This window comes from Carya illinoinensis, chromosome 11 (assembly GCF_018687715.1).
Source record: "Carya illinoinensis cultivar Pawnee chromosome 11, C.illinoinensisPawnee_v1, whole genome shotgun sequence".
Taxonomy (NCBI): Eukaryota; Viridiplantae; Streptophyta; class Magnoliopsida; order Fagales; family Juglandaceae; genus Carya; species Carya illinoinensis.
This window is the reverse complement of record NC_056762.1, coordinates 7,456,523-7,476,454: the sequence shown is the minus strand read 5'-3', so window position 1 is coordinate 7,476,454 and position 19,932 is coordinate 7,456,523. Positions and strand designations below refer to the sequence as shown.

At 37.0% G+C, this 19,932-nt stretch overlaps 1 protein-coding gene across 1 annotated transcript; it reads left to right on the top strand.

Annotated features, from left to right (window-relative positions):
- Positions 1 to 5,665: 5,665 nt before the first annotated feature.
- LOC122280729 (MDIS1-interacting receptor like kinase 2-like) lies at positions 5,666 to 8,975 on the top strand. The gene is made up of 2 exons (XM_043091734.1): positions 5,666 to 8,374; positions 8,465 to 8,975. The coding sequence occupies exons 1-2, from the start codon at positions 5,689 to 5,691 to the stop codon at positions 8,770 to 8,772; spliced, it is 2,994 nt and encodes a 997-aa protein (XP_042947668.1). The 5' UTR covers positions 5,666 to 5,688; the 3' UTR covers positions 8,773 to 8,975.
- The last annotated feature ends 10,957 nt before the right edge of the window (positions 8,976 to 19,932 follow it).

Genomic DNA, 19,932 nt, shown 5'->3' with positions numbered 1-19,932 from the left:
ACCAAAACTTGAAATGACAGTAGAGAGCCAAATAGGCATGGTTAAGTGAAGGTGACAGGAATACAATCTTTTTTCGCAAATGTGCAAGCCAAATAAAGAAAACCAACACCATAACAAGAATCCTATCTAGCTCTGGCAAAGAAACAAAGGACCCTCACACCATTAGTTAGATTTTTCAGCTGTTTTTTAAGGACTTGTTTACTACCTCTTGCCCAACTAGAATTGAAAAGTGCTTCGCACCAATGAAGAAAGTAGTAACAGATGAGATGAACACCTATCCTTCTTGAGCATTCACTATTGAGGAGATAAAAGAAGCCATTCTAAGCATGAACCACATAGGATCACCTAGTTCTAATGGCTTCCCAGCTTTGTTTTATCAGAAGCACTCGAATTCAGTGGGACAAAAAGTTACTAAAGTTGCTCTAGCAGTACTAAATGCGAACCCGTGGAACAACCAACTCAATGAGACTCTCATAGCCTTCATTCCCAAGAAGCAAAACCCATCCCAGTTCTTTGACTTTAGACCAATAAGCCTCTGTAACGTCTTCTACAAAACAATTGCCAAAGCTTTAGCTAATAGACTTATATCCATACTGCTTGAGATCATCTCCCCTACTCAAATAGCTTTTGTACTTGGTAGATTAATCGCAGACAATGTGATTGTAGTATTTGTATCACTCCACACAATGAAAGCTAGATTGAAGGGCAGGGAGGGTTACATGGCTTTAAAGCTCGATATGAGCAAAGCCTATGATAGGATAGAGTAGCAATTCCTGGAGATTGTTCTGAAGACATGGGATTCACAACTTCTTGGATTTCTTTAATAATGAAATGTGTCACTTTAGTATCCTACTCTTTGATTATAAATGGAGTACCACAACCATCTTTCAAGCCCACCAAAGGTATAAGGTAAGGGGACCTAATATCCCCTTACGTCTTCATTCTGTGCACTGAAGCCCTAAGCTATCTCCTCAATAATGCAAAAAATTTGGGTTTCATCACTGCTCTCCCTATTAAGAAGAATCACCTATACATTAACAATCTCTTTTTTGCAGATGACTCTCTCTTGTTTTGCAAGACTAATTTGATTGAGTGGAGCCACCTTTATTACCTGTTGGAGTCTTATGAGTAGGCTTCAGGGCAAAGGATGAATAAAGATAAAACATCAATCTTCTTCAGTAGCAATACTAGACCAGAGACAAGGGACATTATCATAAGCATAGCAGAAATTCGAGGGACAACTTCTTATGAAAAATATCTAGAGCTTCTCTCTCTAATAAGGAGATCTAGAGGTCAGGTCTTGAAAGGAATTATTGACAAGTCTAGTCCAAACTCAATAGTTGGAAGACCAAACTCCTATCTCAAGTAGGAAAAGAAACCTTGATCAAAGCAGTGATCCAATCAATTTCTACCTATAGCATGTGCATTTTCAAATTGCCAAAGAAATTGCTTCATGAACTCAGCAAACAAGTAAGATCTTTCTAGTGGGGACAATAGGCTCAACAACAAAAAATCCACTAGATAACATGGAAGTAAATGATTAAATCAAAGAGATCAGGAGGCTTAGGCTTGAGAGACTTTGAGAACTTCAATAGTGCCCTTCTAGCTAGGCAATGTTGGAGACTTATGTCACCCCCAACCTCCCTTGCTACTAGAGTTTTGAAAGAGAAGTACTACAAGGGAACCAATCTATTTTCAGCTCGAGCTGGCTCAAATTCTTCCTACCTCTGGCAAAGTTTTGTTTCTGCCATCCCCTTACTCGACAGTGGACTTATTTGGCGAATTGACAATGGAGAAGACACAAGGACTTGGTTGGATAAGTGGATCCCAAAAGAAAGAAGACTCCAGAAGGCATCTTTTGTGAAACCTCTTAATGAGGAACTTGAAGATGAAGAAATGACATCTTTTGCCTTAACAACATGGAAAATATGGAAGAGGAGGAATGAACTCATCTTTAAACAAACCTTCCAGCATCCCAATTCTCTTATCCAGGAAGTAAAACAATTGCAGCTGGATCTCATCCATCTCCACTAGTCTGCAAGCTCCACTCTAAGCAGCCAGAGTACACCCCCTCAATGGATAGCTCCCCCACGAGGCAAACTTAAAGTCAAATGGGATGCTGCACTTGAAAAGACTCACTACAAAGCTGGATTTAGTGTTTTCATAAGGGATAGTGAAGGCTAGGTCAAAGCAATATCGAGAAAAACCCGGGACCTCTTTCCTGATCCTTTTCTAGTAGAAACATATGTAGCACTTGAAGCCTCCATTTTTTGCAAATCACTAGGCTGGAATGATCTCATATTGGAGGGAGACACTCTTCAAGTTGTCAACTACCTAAATGCTAGCTCAAATGTGAGTCCTATGTGGGGACACTGATTAGGGACATTAAAACTACTTTAGACTCATTTACTACATGGTCTATAAGGCACATTGTGAGAGCTAGCAATAACATAGCCCACTCTTAGCAAAGATGCACTTGGCACTATTGGAAGTATCTCCTCATTGGATACTATCACCTTTTGTATTAGAACCTTGTTATGAATCCAATCTCTTAAGACATTTTCAAAAAAACAAAACGGCCGCGGGGGGGGGGGGGGGGGGGGTAAATAATAGGCAAGTCTTTATTGTATTGTTTGTATATATCAATTTTTATTGATTTATTTAAGTTCGACTCTTTTAATAATAGGTAAGTTTATATATATATATATAATATCAAGATAATTTTTTATAGTGTTTATATTCTGAGAGTAATTATTAAAAAAGAATGAAAAACTTATCCTTATATTTCAAAAAAATCGTCACAATTAGATGTTGTCTATTGTAACTATGATTACATAGACGCTTGGTTTAATTCACAATGTTTCAAATCTTAGATCAATCGTACTCTTAGTTTTTTAACATTGACAATAAAACTAAGCATACTTTCCTACTTTGGTTTCTGCGTTAGTAGAACCAATTTGGTCTTATTTCCAAAATATTTTCCAAAAGATTTCAAATAGCTATTACATATTTCTCCACGGTGGCCCCCAAAAGATGGACCATCATAATTCAAGATTTCCCTAATTACTCTATTTATGCAAGATATATAAGGTTTCTTTGATCTTAAAATGGAATTATGAAAAGAGTAGTGATATTTTATTTAGACAATTTTTTCTCAAAGAGTAGAATAAATTTCTCCACACTTTATGTATTAAAAATACTCATTTATTATTTATTATTTATTATTTTATTTTATTCTTGTTAAACTGAGTTATTGTACTTATAATCTAATACCACATGCTTGTTGTAGGAAAAAAAATTTAAATAAATGTGATGTGTGAGAATGATAAGTAGAATTATTGTTAAAAATAAAAAACATTAATTGATTTAACATTTTCACATAAAAATGTTTTAAATGCCTCTTTTGAAACTTATCGCTTTTGTAATATATACTTTAAAAATATCTGTACATAGTTCTGACTTGGTTCTTGTAAGTTGTTGTATTATAGTTATAAACGTTATGCAGGTCATGATAGATATAACGTTACTAGTATATATATATATATATATATATGCTGCCTGAGTGAATATTGCAGCGCAGAATCTCATGATGAAGCATATGATCAGCCAAAATACATGAGAGGTTTATTATTTAGTGTCGATAATAATCACAAATAGATATAACGTGCATCTACTATCCATATAATTAAGAATTGACGAGGTCGATCCTTGCATCAATTTTAATGGAGTAATTATTAAAATAAAGTAATATTGTAGTATGTGTTTCCAATATAAACAAATTGATACGATACATAGATTTACTTTATTATCTTTGCAACCAAACGTATCATATCAAGACATATTATTTTTATGAGATTTCTTTATAGTTAAAGCATTTGTCATTACCAAAATATCATGAAAGTTATTTAGGGAGAAATTGTTATACAACAAAACAAACAAAGCGGCCTAAATCTCGTTAATTCCAGTTATTTGGTCGTCTCTCTTGACTTGGGAAACTTCCTCGATCTCATATTTTTGTTCGAACCAAAATGAGATCCTATCATTTGAGATTCTAGTGGGAAAACGTATGAATCTCTCATGCTCTCTGCTTAAATAAAGTGACTTACATATCAAGACCATTGTAAACTACAAATATGTTTGGGTGTTGGCGATATCTCAACATCTCTTAATATTTTCTATTACTATTTATTATTTTATTATTACTTTTTATTACTATTTATTACTTTTTATTACTATTTAAGATTTTATTATTAATTGTTATCTATTTTTTTAATTATTATTTATAACATACCTCAACACACCCAACCCCAACTTTCAACACATGAGCCCCAAGTTCCAACTCTCTTCACACGAGATAAATAATAAGTTCGACTAAAGTTGTAATTAAAGCAATAGGTACACATTTTGATCATTTTTCCAGCCATTGATGTCATGAGTGGAATGTTAAATGTACCGTGATTTACATCTCAAGGCCATTGTGAACCACAAATGTCTATATCTCCACCGAAAAAGGAACAAAGACTCTGACAGATTAAGATGGTTTAGACGGTTAATTGAGTTAAGTACTTTTTTAATATTATTATTATTTTAAAATTAAAAAAAATGAATTGTTTATTATATTTTATATTGAAAGTTGTAAAAATTATAATTAGATTAGATGAATTAATTGAAAGGGATTGATGAACCAAACGCAGCTAGCTATGTTTGGTTCATCAATCCCTTTCAATTTATCTAATCTAATTATTATAATTTTTACTTTCAATACAAAATATAATAAATAATTCAATTTTTTAAAATTTTAAAATATTAATAATATTAAAAAATAATATTTTATTTAACTTTTAACTCAACTTAACTCAATTCACCGTCTAAACCATCTTAATCTGTCAAAATCGTTTTAATCTGTCAAAGTCTTTGTTCGTGTAAAGAGATTTGGAACTTGGGGCTCATGTGTTGAAAAGGAGGTAGTCTTGTTCCCTTAATGTCAAAGTCTTTGTGCTAAGAGCATGTGACTTAAATGGCATAATACCCGGCTTCTTATTTGGGTTCAATCCCCTTCCCCAAATCCCCCAATATCAAAAAAATGTCAAAGTCTTTGTTCCTTTTTCGGTGGAGATATAGAAATTTGTGCTTCATCTTGAGATGTAAATCACAGTACATTCAACATTCCACTCACATCAATGGCTGGAAAAATCAAAATGTGTACCTATTGCTTTAATTACCAAACTTTGGTCGAACTTGTTATTTATCTCGTGTAAAGAGAGTTGGAACTTGGGGCTAATGTGTTGAAAAGGAGGTAGTCTTGTTCCCTTTCTTTAAAATTGTACCGTGGAATGATCTAGTCGACTAGAATTTCCAACCTTGAATTGCTGAGAAATTGTTGCAAGAAAGTATAATGTACTGGGAAGGATGGGATCAATGTCCCTAGCCCCTAAATTATTTTCTAAACTTGATCAGGACCTAAAATATATAGGAGAAAGAAAAATATATCAAGCAAGTCCTACAATACTAATTACCATGTCAACTTTTTCGATAGTATTAAATTTTCATTAAATATTGTACAATTGATCACTTCTCGCGTTTATATTTCTTTTAAGACTTTCAAGTTCGAACAAGTAACTTATGGGCACGTACAAGATTGCTTATAAATAAAGCCGTTAACTATCATATGCTCTACAAGTAAAAACAATGGGATTAATATTAGTTCTTAAGAAAGTATTTTCCCTTCTCATCAACTTTGTCCTATTTGCTCAGCTGGTTTCATCACTGGAACCGCCTGCTTTTTCTTCTAATTCTTCCAAAGAAGCTACTGCTCTTCTTACATGGAAAAACAGCCTTCAAAATGAATCCCAATCCCACTTATCTTCGTGGACTTCAGTTTCTTCCTCCAATCTAAACCTAAGTAGGAATCCATGCCATTGGCTTGGTATTTCATGCAACCTTGCTGGAAGCGTCGTCAAAATAAACCTTACCGAATCTAGCATACAAGGTACGCTTCACGGATTTCCTTTTTTGTCATTTCCAAATCTTGCGTACATTGATCTTTCTATAAACACTCTGTTCGATACAATTCCACCTCAAATTAGCTCCCTGTCAAAACTCAAATATCTCGATTTGTCCTGTAATCAGTTCTCAGGCAAAATCCCTTCTTCTTTAGGCAATTTGAGCAACTTGGTTAATTTGTTTCTTCACGACAATGAACTTTCTGGTTTTGTTCCTCCAGAAATGGGAAACCTCTCCAATTTGGATCAACTTTACATTAGTAGCAACCACCTGACAGGTCCAATCCCTCCCACTTTCGGGAACTTGAAAAAGCTAACCATCTTGTCCATGTTTGATAATTCACTTTCCGGTGCCATCCCTCCAGAAATTGGAAATTTGAATTCCCTAATGGAATTAAGTCTTCTTCAAAATAATCTTTCTGGCTCAATTCCAACATCATTAGGTGATTTGGTAAATCTTACCCAACTTCACCTGAATAATAATAGCCTTTCTGGATCCATTCCTACAGAAATAGGAAACTTGACTTCTCTCAAATATCTACAGTTGAATGAAAACCAGCTGCATGGTTCTCTTCCAACTTCATTTGCTAACCTTAGCAATTTGATAGATTTATTCCTTCGTGACAACCAACTTACGGGTCCTATTCCTCAAGGAATTGGAGATCTCATCAACTTGGATACTCTAGTATTGAACAAAAACCAATTTATTGGTAATTTGCCTCAAAACATTTTCCATGGTGGATCACTTCGGTACTTTGTTGTAAGCAACAATCATTTGGATGGCCGAATACCCAAAAGCTTCAAAAATTGCACAAGCGTAGTCAGAGTCCTATTAGAAGATAACCAACTCATTGGAGATTTATCTAAGGACTTTGGCGTCTATCCAAACTTGAAGTTCATAGATCTAAGCCATAATCAATTTTATGGAAAGATCTCAAATAATTGGGGACAGCGTCAACAACTACAAACCCTACGACTGGGTAAAAACAATATTACTGGTAGCATACCACACGAGGTTGGAAACTGGACACAGCTAGGTGAACTTGATCTTTCTTCAAATCATATAGTTGGGACGATTCCAAAAGAATTTGGAAGTTTGATTTCTCTAATGCGTTTGAGGGTGAATGGCAATCAACTCTCTGGTGCTATACCTATTGAATTTGGGTCATTGACAAATCTTGAATATCTTGACCTGTCCTCAAACAAGCTGAGTAAGTCAATTCCTAGTAATTTTGGAGACTTCAAGAAATTGATCGACTTGAATTTAAGCCGCAACAATTTTAGTGAAGGGATTCCAGCCCAACTCCTAACCTTATCTCATATCTCCAAATTAGATATAAGTTATAACTCTTTAAATGGAGAGATACCAATGGAAATTAACAAATTGGAGAGCATAGTGATCTTAAATCTCTCCCACAATTCTCTTTCTGGCTTCATTCCGAAAGCATTCGAACAAATGCGTGGCTTGTTGTATGTCGACATATCCTACAATGAGTTGCAGGGTCCCATTCCCAATAGCAATGCATTTCTATATGCTCCTGTAGAAGCATTACAAGGGAACAAGGAATTGTGCGGTAATGTTACAGGACTACAACCTTGCAATGCTTCCATGATATACAAACATAGCTCAAAAAGGGGACACAAAGTCGTGTTTCTTCTCGTTTTCCCGCTTTTAGGAGCAGTTTTTGTTCTACTTTCTTTCTTTGGGTTTTTTCTCTTTATGCAAAGAAGAAAGACAGATCTAGAATCCACACAAAGTAAGACCGAGGGCCAAGTATTGTTTCTTTCAATATTACATTTCAATGGAAGAACATTGTATGATGAAATCATAAAAGTGACCAATGGTTTTGATGCTCTATACTGCATTGGGAAAGGAGGACATGGAACTGTCTATAAAGCAGAGCTAACTTCAGGTGATACTGTAGCTGTGAAGAAGTTTAATCGACCACTGGATGATGCTAGGGATAACAGATTTCAAAAGGAATTCTTGAATGAGATAAGGGCATTGATAGGCATACGACATCGAAACATTGTTAAACTTTATGGTTTTTGTCCCCATGTGCAACATTCCTTTTTGGTTTGTCAATATCTTGAGAGGGGTAGCTTGTCCCTAATCTTGGGCAATGAAGATGCTGCTAAAGTGTTGGGCTGGAATAAGAGATTGAATATTGTTAAAGGTGTGGCATATGCCTTGTCTTACATGCACCATGATTGCTCCCCTCCGATTATACATCGTGACATATCAAGTAGCAACATCTTGTTGGATTCTCAATTTGAGGCTCATGTGTCAGACTTTGGGACTGCTAAGCTTTTGGAGCTAGACTCATCCAATTGGACTTCCCCTGCAGGCACTTATGGATATATTGCACCAGGTTATAAATTATCAATTCACTTTACTATCCAAGAAAAGTATGCATATGTGTTGATTTTGTCCATCTTTCTTTTATTTCTTTTCTTTGCAGAGCTTGCTTATACAATGAAGGTAACTGAAAAATGTGATGTATATAGCTTTGGGGTATTGGCAATTGAAGTCATTAGAGGAAAGCATCCAGGTGATTTCATCTCCTCACTATCATCGCCATTAGCCACGGAGAACATACAGGTGAAAGATGTGCTAGACCAACGCCTTCCATTCCCAACAGTTCAAGTTGAGAATGAACTTATAATAGCTGTACAACTTGCCGTGAAATGCTTAAATGTCTGTCCACAATCAAGGCCAACGATGCACATGATTTCTACAGTGTTATCAACCAAAATTGAACATTCCTAGAGCCATCCAGACCTGCATTGCCAACTTGAAAATCGAGAGTTGAAGATTATAGACAATCTAGATAATAATTAATGAAAATAAGTGCTACAATCATCATGTGTTAGTGTAAGATAATTATTAGAACATTTTCTTTCCATCCCAAGTATTTATGTGTAACTTTAGTTGTCAGTTGTATGAGTCCATGTTAACGTATATTTTTTTTTTTATCATCTCATGTCATTCAATTTAATAAGAGAAAGAATAGTTCAACACTAGATGTGACTGCAAATTAATGAAGCGATAGAGAATCTATTCAACAATGAATTACTGAGAAAGTTGAATGTACTAGGAAGGCTGGGATCAATATCGCTAGCCTTAAATTATTAACTAAACTTGATCGGGACCTAAAATAAGAGAGATAAATATATGAAATGAGTCTTATGATATTTATTGATTTCCATTTAAATTTTTTGGGTAGTATTAAATTCTCAATAAATATTGTATTGGGGGACGTTGCTAGGGAACTAATTTCATGAGAATTTCTCTAATTGAACAACGCCTAACTTTAATCACAGAACGTAATATCATAATTAGAAATTGTTGGTATTCTAATCATTTAATCACAGAACGTAAAATCATTAGAAAGCGGTGGTTAATTATATAAACAATTTGAATGATTAAATTTTCTCTAAAACTTTAAAACTACAAAATAATTAACCAGACCCATCAAACTTAAGAAAGAATGTACGTCTATTAATTAAGTATATCGTGATCAACTATATATATATATATATCTATATATATCATAAAACGTGTAATACGTGTGTCAATACATTTATCTATTAATGTTTTTCTTTAATCTTCTAATATCCTCTCTTGAAGCTTTTGATTGAAGGATGATGTACAAATGGCCAAATCTGGATCGTTGATGTGTTTTAATCTGAGCTGATGAAATCACGTGAGAGGCTCGTGCTTTTTTCACTACGTTTAAGGGTTAAGCCGCTGGATTACCTACACGTGTCAGCATCTCTTGTAACATATATATATGTGCTATACGGTGTAAACCCTAGTTGACATTTTCATTCTGTACATATTGGCCGTTTCAGAGAGAGAGAGAGAACAGAGAGAACAGAGAGGGGGATTAGGGTTTCGGTGAGAATTTCTTGTAGAGAGAAGAAATCAGAGTGATTTCTTGAGGGTTCTGTGAGGGATTTGTGACTCTATGTGTACTGAGGCTTCTCTGTGAAGTATTGTTCATCAATAAAAAGCTCTGAGGCCCATTCCTGCCGTGGATGTAGACCATTAGGGTCGAACCACGTAATCTGGTGTGTTCTTTCCTTGCTTTTAGTTTCTTTATTGTTCTTATTGCTCATATTTGATTCTTGATGCTTTCTTGCGAAAATATTGGAAGATATTCATCATTTCTGTTGAGCTGTATAATACTGTTCAATCTCGAGGTGTATATTGGTAATCTGGACATCTATTGGTATACTGCTGTTTCTAGGGTTTTGATTATCATCAAACTGTGGTTATTATGAATATTATGTTTTCTGTTTGAGAATATATCAGAGGGCTTATATTCGGTGAAAACAGAATAGCTTTATAAAATAAAACTTTAGTCTATAATATCATAATAACATTAAACCTTTTTTCAAATATAAGAGGGTTTTTTTATAACAACTGGTATCAGAGCCTAGGTTTCATGGGAACCATGAGGTTTGATATAGAGAAGTTTACTGGGGATAACGATTTTGGCCTATGGAGAATTAAAATGAGGGCACTGCTAGTCCAACATGGACTGCAGGATGCCCTTCTTGGTGAAAAACAAAAAGGTTCTTCCTTGAAAGAGGAAGAAAAGGGGATTGTCCATAAGGACATCCTCCAGAAGGCTCACAGTGCCTTAATCCTCTCTCTTGGGGATAAAGTCCTGAGAGAGGTGGCCAGTGAGGACACTGCAGCAGGCATATGGCTAAAATTGGAAAACTTGTATATGACCAAATCCCTAGCTAACAGACTACACAAGAAAACTAAGTTGTATACTTTTAAGATGGCCCCTGGAACACCAATAGGACAGCACCTTGATGAGTTCAACAAGATTATTCTAGACCTAGCCAACATAGACATTAAGGTGGAGGATGAGGATCAGGCCATCCTCTTGATGAGTTCTTTGGACTCATCATATCAAAGCCTTAAAGAAACCATGATGTATGGTAGAGACTCTTTGACACTAGATGAAGTACAATCTGTACTTCATACTAGGGAACTTCAAAATAGGGGAGATACCAAACAAGGTCATGGGGAAGGTCTATCAGTTAGGGGCAGAACAGAAAAAAGGGAGAAAAAAGGTAAAAATGAAAATAAGAAATCTAGGTCTAAATCAAGGGGAAAACAGTTTAAATGTTTTCATTGCCATAAGGAAGGGCATTTTAAGAAGGACTGTCCTGAAAGAAAAACAAACTTTGGGAACAAGACCAAAGAGGCAGTGGATGCTTCTCTGGTCTTAGAGGGGTATGAAAGTGCTGAGGTACTTACTGTGAGTGAAGTGGACTCTAAAACAGAGTGGATATTGGACTCTGGTTGTTCTTTTCATATGTGTCCAATTAGAGAGTGGTTTGAGACTTTCACTAAGATGGAAGGGGGGCAAGTAATTCTAGGAAATAACAAGTCCTGTAAAGTCATGGGTATAGGGTCAGTGAGACTAAAAATGCATGATGGGATTGAAAAGGTACTGAGGGAGGTCAGGTTCATACATGAACTAAAGAGAAACTTAATTTCTCTTGGTATGCTTGATTTGGCAGGTTACACCTTTAAATCTGAAGGAGGGGTTCTTAGAGTTACTAAAGGCTCTCTAGTTATTATGAAAGGAATAATTAAAAATGGGTTGTATACCCTTCTTGGAAAAACAGTAGTTGGGGAAGCATACCCAACTCAGAACATAGTAGAAAACAAAGCAGTACTATGGCATAGGAGGCTTGGACATGTAAGTCAAGGGGGTCTCTTAGAATTACAAAAACAAGGGCTGTTGAGTGACCAAAACTTAGGGAACTTACCTTTCTGTGAAGATTGTATCTATGGAAAGGCTAAGAGGGTTAGTTTTAAGTCAGCAACCCACAACACCAAACAAACCCTAGATTATGTTCATTCTGACCTATGGGGACCAGCAAGAGTAAATTCACATAGTGGAGGGAGTTACTTTCTATCATTAGTGGATGATTACTCTAGGAAGGTTTGGATATACATCCTTAAAAACAAGAGTGACACTTTTGAAAAATTCAAGGAGTGGAAGACCCTAGTGGAAAACCAAGTAGGTAGAAAACTCAAAATCCTTAGAACAGATAATGGACTAGAGTTTCTGTCTAATGAGTTTAATATGTACTGTCAAAAAGAAGGAATTCTTAGGCATAAGACAGTGAGGGAAACACCCCAACAAAATGGTTTAGCTGAAAGAATGAACAGAACCATTTTAGAAAGAGTGAGGTGTATGTTGTCAAACTCAGGACTGCCCAAAACATTCTGGGCAGAGGCTGCCACTACTGCTGTACATCTCATAAATAGATGCCCATCATCTGCCATAGGGTTTAAAACACCACATGAGCTGTGGTCTGGAAAACCTCCTAGTTATGACTATTGCCTTTCCTTATATGTAGTATGACATGAAATGCCTTTTAAAGAAATGCATATGCATCTGACTAAGAAAAGATGATGAAAACATTTTGATTGTAAAGAAAAGAAAGAAATGAAAAGAAAGTTTTAATGCATGAAAATACGTAACGACCGTTTGAATGAAAGGGTTACCAAAGGAATGGGCAGATTACAATGCCGAGTAAATAGTACTGGTAGTCTACCCAGTGCTGCCCCCTAACTGAAAGGGATTTCCAACCTCTGACCACCGGTAGAGTCCAGGTCCAAAGGAAGACTGCTAACCCTCACACATGGAGTGTAATAGTGTGTACCAGCTATATGAAAGTGAAACATGAAAGCATAGTAATTTCTCGTAAAATGTTTATGCATGAAAGTATGGCTTATTTCTTAAAATTTTTATGCATGAAAGCATTGCCAAATTCTCAAATGTTTATTATGTATGCATGTTTCCGAAAGAAAAAAGAATAGATGATTAATATATTAACGAAATGGTGTACTACTTATTGAGTATTAGACTCACTTTGTGTTTATGTTTTAAACGTCCAAGTAATGATGAAGAGGCTGGGGAGCAAGGCATTACTGCAGAGGGAGAGGCAAACGCTTAGTATCTTCCCTGTTGGTTCGACCTTGCATGGATGACTGATTATGTTTATGGATGAATGTTTGAATAGAATGTCTATAAGGTGTACCTCCTTATTAAATTAGAAATTTAGAGTACACGTGTGATATGTTCATGCTTATCACATATTACTAAAAAGGAAAAAAAGAAGAAGAACAGGTTAAGTAAGTAGCAATTCCACCCTTCCCAGGGCAGGGTTGTTACAGTTGCGGAGTAATTATTTGGTAGATGGTCATAGGGCCTGTAATTTGGCAAATTTTAACTTTTAAGTGGTTTATCTTAAACCTAGTTTAACTTTAATTCTAGCAACCCTTCCTATACAATACTTGGGTGACGTTCACAAGCAAAAGGGCATAACTTCACTCCCCATGGCCAAATCACCTGTGGTACATAGAGCAAGCTTCTTCCATCTCTGCCACATCCTTCATTTGTCATACAGATACTATGGATGCCCACCGGCCAATACACCCAACTCACATCTAGCACTATTAGTCCTATGAACTCTTTTTCTAAAAATATCCTTCCCCACTCCATATTTTTCACAACTTTGAAACCCCTACCTCTCATACTCTCTCAACTAAAACGCTCACTTCAAAGAAGGGAAACCTAGGCCCTTGAGCTTAACCCACCAGTCCCACCATTGTTACCTCGTCAGTCTAAAGCTTTTTCCCGCAATCCCTCACTCCCTTGTTCAAATTGAAAACACTTGCCACTATCAAAGCCTCACACTCTAACATTGAGGTGTACAAAATACGGTATTGGTGCTAAGTGGAAAGTATGAGGAGCTCAAAGCACCAGCGACCAATCAGCCAAAAAATCTTCTTCACATGGGGTAAATGAATCAATGAACAATGCTTGGAATGGTTGTTGATGATTGTAAAGTCACACGTTCTCCTTTTGTTCTTGATATCACTGTTGTAGTCGATTAAAAGAAAATTGTCCATGGTTCTTATTTCTAGGTCGTCAATTTTCATGTGCCTCTATTTTATTCTACTAGTTATGTAATCTGATTTTACAAAAAGTCAATTGACTTTCAATAGGGTACTGGTTGTTATTTCTGGGTTGTCGTTCTTCATGTGCCTATGTTTTTATCTAAACATTATGTAATCTAATTTTACATACAATTGATTGAATTTTGATAGGGCACCGATTCTTATTTCTGGATTGTCAATCTTCATTAGGGGTACTACCCATACCCTCAGAGAGGGGTGCCCTTGTCTGACCCCTGTCCCCACATGGAGGAGGGGGTGGTGGATAGTTTAGGCCCCTAGACCTTAGGACCGTCCCCAGTGGGCAGGTTCCCTAGCCCTGATGTCAGGGAGCGGATTGGCCTCCATGGCCATCTATTCCACCTCAACCACCTGCCACCCAATGGAGAAAAATAACCCAAAAAAATAAAAAAGCTCGAAATGATTGAAAAACAACAACAAATCTGCAGCTACATCCCTAAAACCCATATATCTATCATCTAATAACAAATCCAACAAATTACAAAGTACAAACGGTGAAACACATAGTTAAAAAATCATGGACATAGCCCACGACTAAACCACGAAGTCACCAAGGGAGATAATGTGGCCGTGGGTTTAAGCAAAGAACTACGACCACACTTCAAGAATGAGAAGAAAAGCTAAAAGTGTAGGAGGAGGAGGAAGAGAAGAAAAGGAGGCGGAGGAGGAGAGAGAGAGAGAGAGAGAGAGAGAGAGAGAGAGAGAGAGAGAGAGAGAGAGAGAGAGATAAGTCAAATAATAACTTAGGGTTTTAACCCTCTATGGCCAAAACGATGCCGTAGGATATGCCCCCCCTCTCTTTTTTTGGGTGGCTTCACATGGGCTGGGCTTCACAATTTCCATTTTACAACTTTAACCAAGTTACACAACTCACTATTAACCAATACATACATTCATTTCTCCATTCATGTGTCATATAACCCAATACTTTATCATGACATAGACAAAAACTTCAATTATTTTCACCATATAGTAAAAGGACAAGCCAAATATACAACTTTATGCCAAGTTGGATGTTTAAACATTGTATATGCATGAGTAAGACATTATACATTACATATGGCAAATCTATCAAATACCTGCATACAACCAATTTACACATGTACCATACCCTTTTATAACCTAATTTCAACATACAACCCATCAAAACATCCACTTGTTTTTACAAGCATCATACACACCAACACAACCCCAACCAATATATCATTTCACACAACACGTCCAAACTACATAGCTTATCCTAACACTTCACATGAGATACATCCACATCACAACTACACAATAATCCCATCACTTCATAGCATACCATTATATCACAAATTGCATAACAATTCCATCACTTCATAGAGTATACAACCACAACACCAACTTCACAATCACTTCACACTACATGCAGCTATATCACAAACTACACAATAATCCCATCAGTTTCACACAATAAATAACTAAAATACAAACTGCACAATAATTCCCATCGCTTCACACTACACATAGCCACATCACAAACTACATCATTCACAATTCACAACAACGGAACACATTTCACAATTTACATAATAGTACAATTCCATCAACAATCATATTCAAGGTCAGTCCATAGAACCATTTACAGTGCAAAGGGGATTTCTGGATGATCGAGGGGTCTAGAACTCTACTACTTGTCATTGGCGTACGGTTGCTGGTGTTCTATTTTCTATGTAGGGGCAATGATGGTGGCTCTAGCTTGGTGGCTAGGACACACAATGGTGGTGGCTTACACTGGATTTGTTGTGGGTCCAAGGTATGGCAGGGGTTTGGTGGCTTTTGGTGGTTGTTGGGCTTGCTGTGAGAAGGAGATGGGGGAGGAAATCAGAAGAAGGAAGAGGCAACTTGGGCTGAGCTGGACAACGGCTAGCAGATGGGCATAAAGGAGCTAGGTTGTTGGCCTAGAAAGGAGAGAAACAAAGAGGGATAAGGGAGATCAAAAGGGCCCAGGCAAGGAGATAGAGGCGTTGGGCTTCGATGTGGGGCCTGCTTTCTTGGATGGTGAAGGGTGGTGGTTGGTTGTGGATGGTGGCTTGAAGTTGCTCGTGATTTGGCCTTGGTTGAGGGAAATGTGAAAGAAATCGAGAAAGGGAAAGGGAGAATGCTTTTGCATGTCGAAGAGGATGCCAATGGTTGGGGTTGTGGTGGCACATAGCGTTGCTGGTTGATTTCTGAGAGAGAAAAAGAAAGTAATAGAGGGAGTGAGAGACAAAGAGGAGGAGAGAGTGAGGTGTATAGAAAGAGATGGAAAAATAGGAGTTTACCGTCATAATATTTAGTGGATTATTATTGGGATGGTATTATTAGGCTAATATGTTAGAAATCCCAAAGAACCAAAACCATGTGAAAAGGCCCAAGCCCAGTTACTTAACATCCAAACTTGTATATAAGCCCCAAGCACGTTTCTTCCTCCTTATTCCTTCTTTACGGTTTCCAACTACCTATATATGTAGAGAGAAATATATATATATATATACACACACGGAAGTAAGTACAGTCCCTCATTTACATGGATAAGAGAAAAAAAAAAAGCAACTACTACAGTTGTCGTTGACCCTCCTATTATGCGAAGCCCCTCCAGTCCACATTAGCAAGCCACCGACACCACCCTTTGTTCGAAGTAGAAACCATAAGCTACTACCGGAACCTTGTCCTCCCTCCTACAAGTAGGCTAGCCCCACGTACACACTGCCCACGTTCGGGTTGCACAGCCATCTGACAAGTCTCCACCGTGAACCCCCAAACCACCACAGTCGAGCTCCACATCCCAACGTCCAGAACAAAACCAACATAGGATAGTCCCACTACCCAGCCCCATGGGAAACCGGCAACAACTTGCATAACAAACCGAATGTGCCTTTGTTTTTGCTCCTTAAAATAGAGCACGACCAAAGGAAGCAAGACCTCACATTTAATAGTTTTGCATCCACATGCTGCTGTCAAGCTGTAGCTTCGGCACCAGCATCCAAGCGAATGACCACCACCTCACGCCTTCCACACCAACAATCTTCCAGTGCCTGCACCACCACCACACAAGCCACTCCCACGTTCCTTGGGTTTTAGCCACCGCTTCAAGCTGGGAACTTGTCTACATGAGCTGTATGTGAGGTGTAATATATTAGAAATATTTAAGTATATAAATATTTTAGTTACCTTAGAACAGGTTGTTACATTTATTGATGAATGCACTAGAATTACTTGGATGTCTTTTCTTAACAAAAATAGTGATGTATACACAGCATTTCAGGAATTTCATAATATGGTTAGTACCCAGTACCAAAAACAGATTCGTGTTCTACAATCTGACAATGTTACTGAATATGTAGATACATCTTTTGGCAAATTTCTGAGTCATCTTGGAATTCATCATCAGACCTCTTGCACCTATATTGCACAGCAAAATGGATTGGCAGAGAGGAAAAATAGACAATTGTTGGTAGTGGTTCGTGCCTCTCTTTTTGGTATGAATATGCCTCGATTTTCTTGGGGAGAGGTTGTGAAATCCACTGCTTATCTCCTTAATTGAACACCCTCTCTAGTTATAGACTTTCAGACCCCCCAGGAAAAAATGCAATCCTTACTTTCCAAATCTTGAACCATGAGTCTTTAGTTGTATGGTATATGTTCACATTCCAAAGAGCCTATGAAATAACTTGATCCATGTGCAAAATGATGTGTGTTTGTTGGCTATTATGAGTTTCAAAAAGGATATATGTGCTATGATCCTAAAACCTAAAAACTACATGTAACTTTGAATGCCTTTTTTTGTGAAACAGAACCTTACTACTCTAGGGGAGTTTCTGGACCTTCTCTTCAGGGGGGAAACTATACTGAAGAGAATGTTTTACAAGGAGAGAATGTTTTACAAGGAGGAGGAGGAGGAGGAGATGAATTTATAGAGTTATAAGAAGTGAATGAATGGCTTGAAAATGGTGGTCAGCAAGGCTATGAGAGTGTTCCTGAAATTGAGAGTGATGTGTTAGTGCAACCAGAAATAACTCCCGATATGGCAGAGCCATCAATGCCTTCAAAGTTGCTTATGTCTACACCATCAACTGAAGGATCAACCCAGAATGTTCTTCCTCAGGTAACTTCGAATCCCAATATTGATGAGTCTAACAAAACACATGATTCTAAAAAATGTATTGCTCCCAAGTATTCACAAAGATCAAATAAGGGAGTTCCCAAGAAACAATATGAACCTGATCCAAAAGCCATGATCAAGTATCCAATTAGCAACCATGTGTCTACCTATAGATTGCCTCATTCGTATGCATTTACTGTTAATCAACTATCCAATGTTTCTATTCCTAGTAGTGTGCAGGATGCATTAGCTGATCCAAAATGGACAAAGGCAATGAATGAGGAAATGGAGGCCCTACAGAAGAATGCCACTTGGGAACTTGCCCCCTTGCCCTAAGGAAAGAAAACAATTGGATGTAGATGGGTGTTCATGGTGAGACTTAAAGCAGATGGTAGTATTGATAGGTATAAAGCAAGGTTAGTTGCAAAAGGGTATACACAAAGGTTTGGTTTGGATTATCAAGAGACTTTTGCACCAGTAGCCAAGATCAACACAATTTGCATTCTCATATCCTTAGCAGCTAATCGGGATTGGCAGCTGCAATAATTTGATGTAAAAAATGCATTTCTCAATGGAGATTTGGAGGAAGAGGTCTACATGGAGTTGCCACCTGGAGTTAAACATAATTTTTCATGTAGAACTGAGGTTAATAAATTGAAGAAGTCATTGTACGGGCTGAAACAATCACCAAGAGCTTGGTTTGGGAGGTTCTCTTCTACAATGAAGGCATTTCGTTATAAGCAAAGCAATTCAGGCCATACTTTGTTTATAAAACACAAAGAAGGAAAAGTAACAGCTTTAATTGTGTATGTTGATGATATGGTTGTAACAGGATATGACCCATGCAAAATGAAAGCATTACAAGAGTATTTGGCTACTAAATTCAAAATGAAGGATCTTGAACAACTCAGATACTTTTGGGGATTGAGGTTGCTAGATCGAAATGTAAAATTTCCTTTCACAACGGAAATATGTGCTAGATCTTTTAATTGAAATTGGAATGCTTTATTGCAAACCAGTAGAAATGCCTATAGAGATGAATCACAAGCTTAGAGTTTTTCCATATCAAGTTCCAACAGACAAAGGTCATTATCAGAGGTTAGTTGGAAGATTAATATATTTGTCACACACGAGGCCAGATATAGCTAATGCCATGAGTGTGGTAAGCCAGTTCATGCATGCACAAAGTGAGGAACATATGAATGCAGTATATCAAATCTTAAGATACCTGAAGAATGCTCTGGGAAAAGGACTGCTATTCTCAAAAAATGATGTTTCCAACATTAAAGGATATACAGACTCTGATTGGGCAGGGGATTAAACTGATAGAAGATCCACATCTAGGTATTTTACTTTTGTTGAAGGTAACCTTGTAACTTGGAGGAGCAAGAAGCAGAAAGTTGTGGCAAGATCAAGTGCAGAAGCTGAATTCCGTGGTATGGCTCATGGTATATGTGAGTTGTTGTGGATCAGAGGTATATTAAAAGACTTGGGAATTGAAGATAAACAAGCTATGACTCTTCATTGTGATAAGATTGCACAGATCATAAAAGATCATATAATTTTCATTTGTCCATTCTGAAATTCAGTTAGTCGATATGCTCACAAAAGTAGTTTCAGGAAGGGTGTTTCATGGTATAATAGACAAGTTGGACATGATAGATATCTATGCTCCAACTTGAAGGGGAGTGTCTGCATGAGCTGTATGTGAGGTGTAATATATTAGATTGATTATATAATCTGTAATTATTCCTAGAAATCTAGTAGTTGACCATTCTTGTATTTTAAGTATAGAAATATTT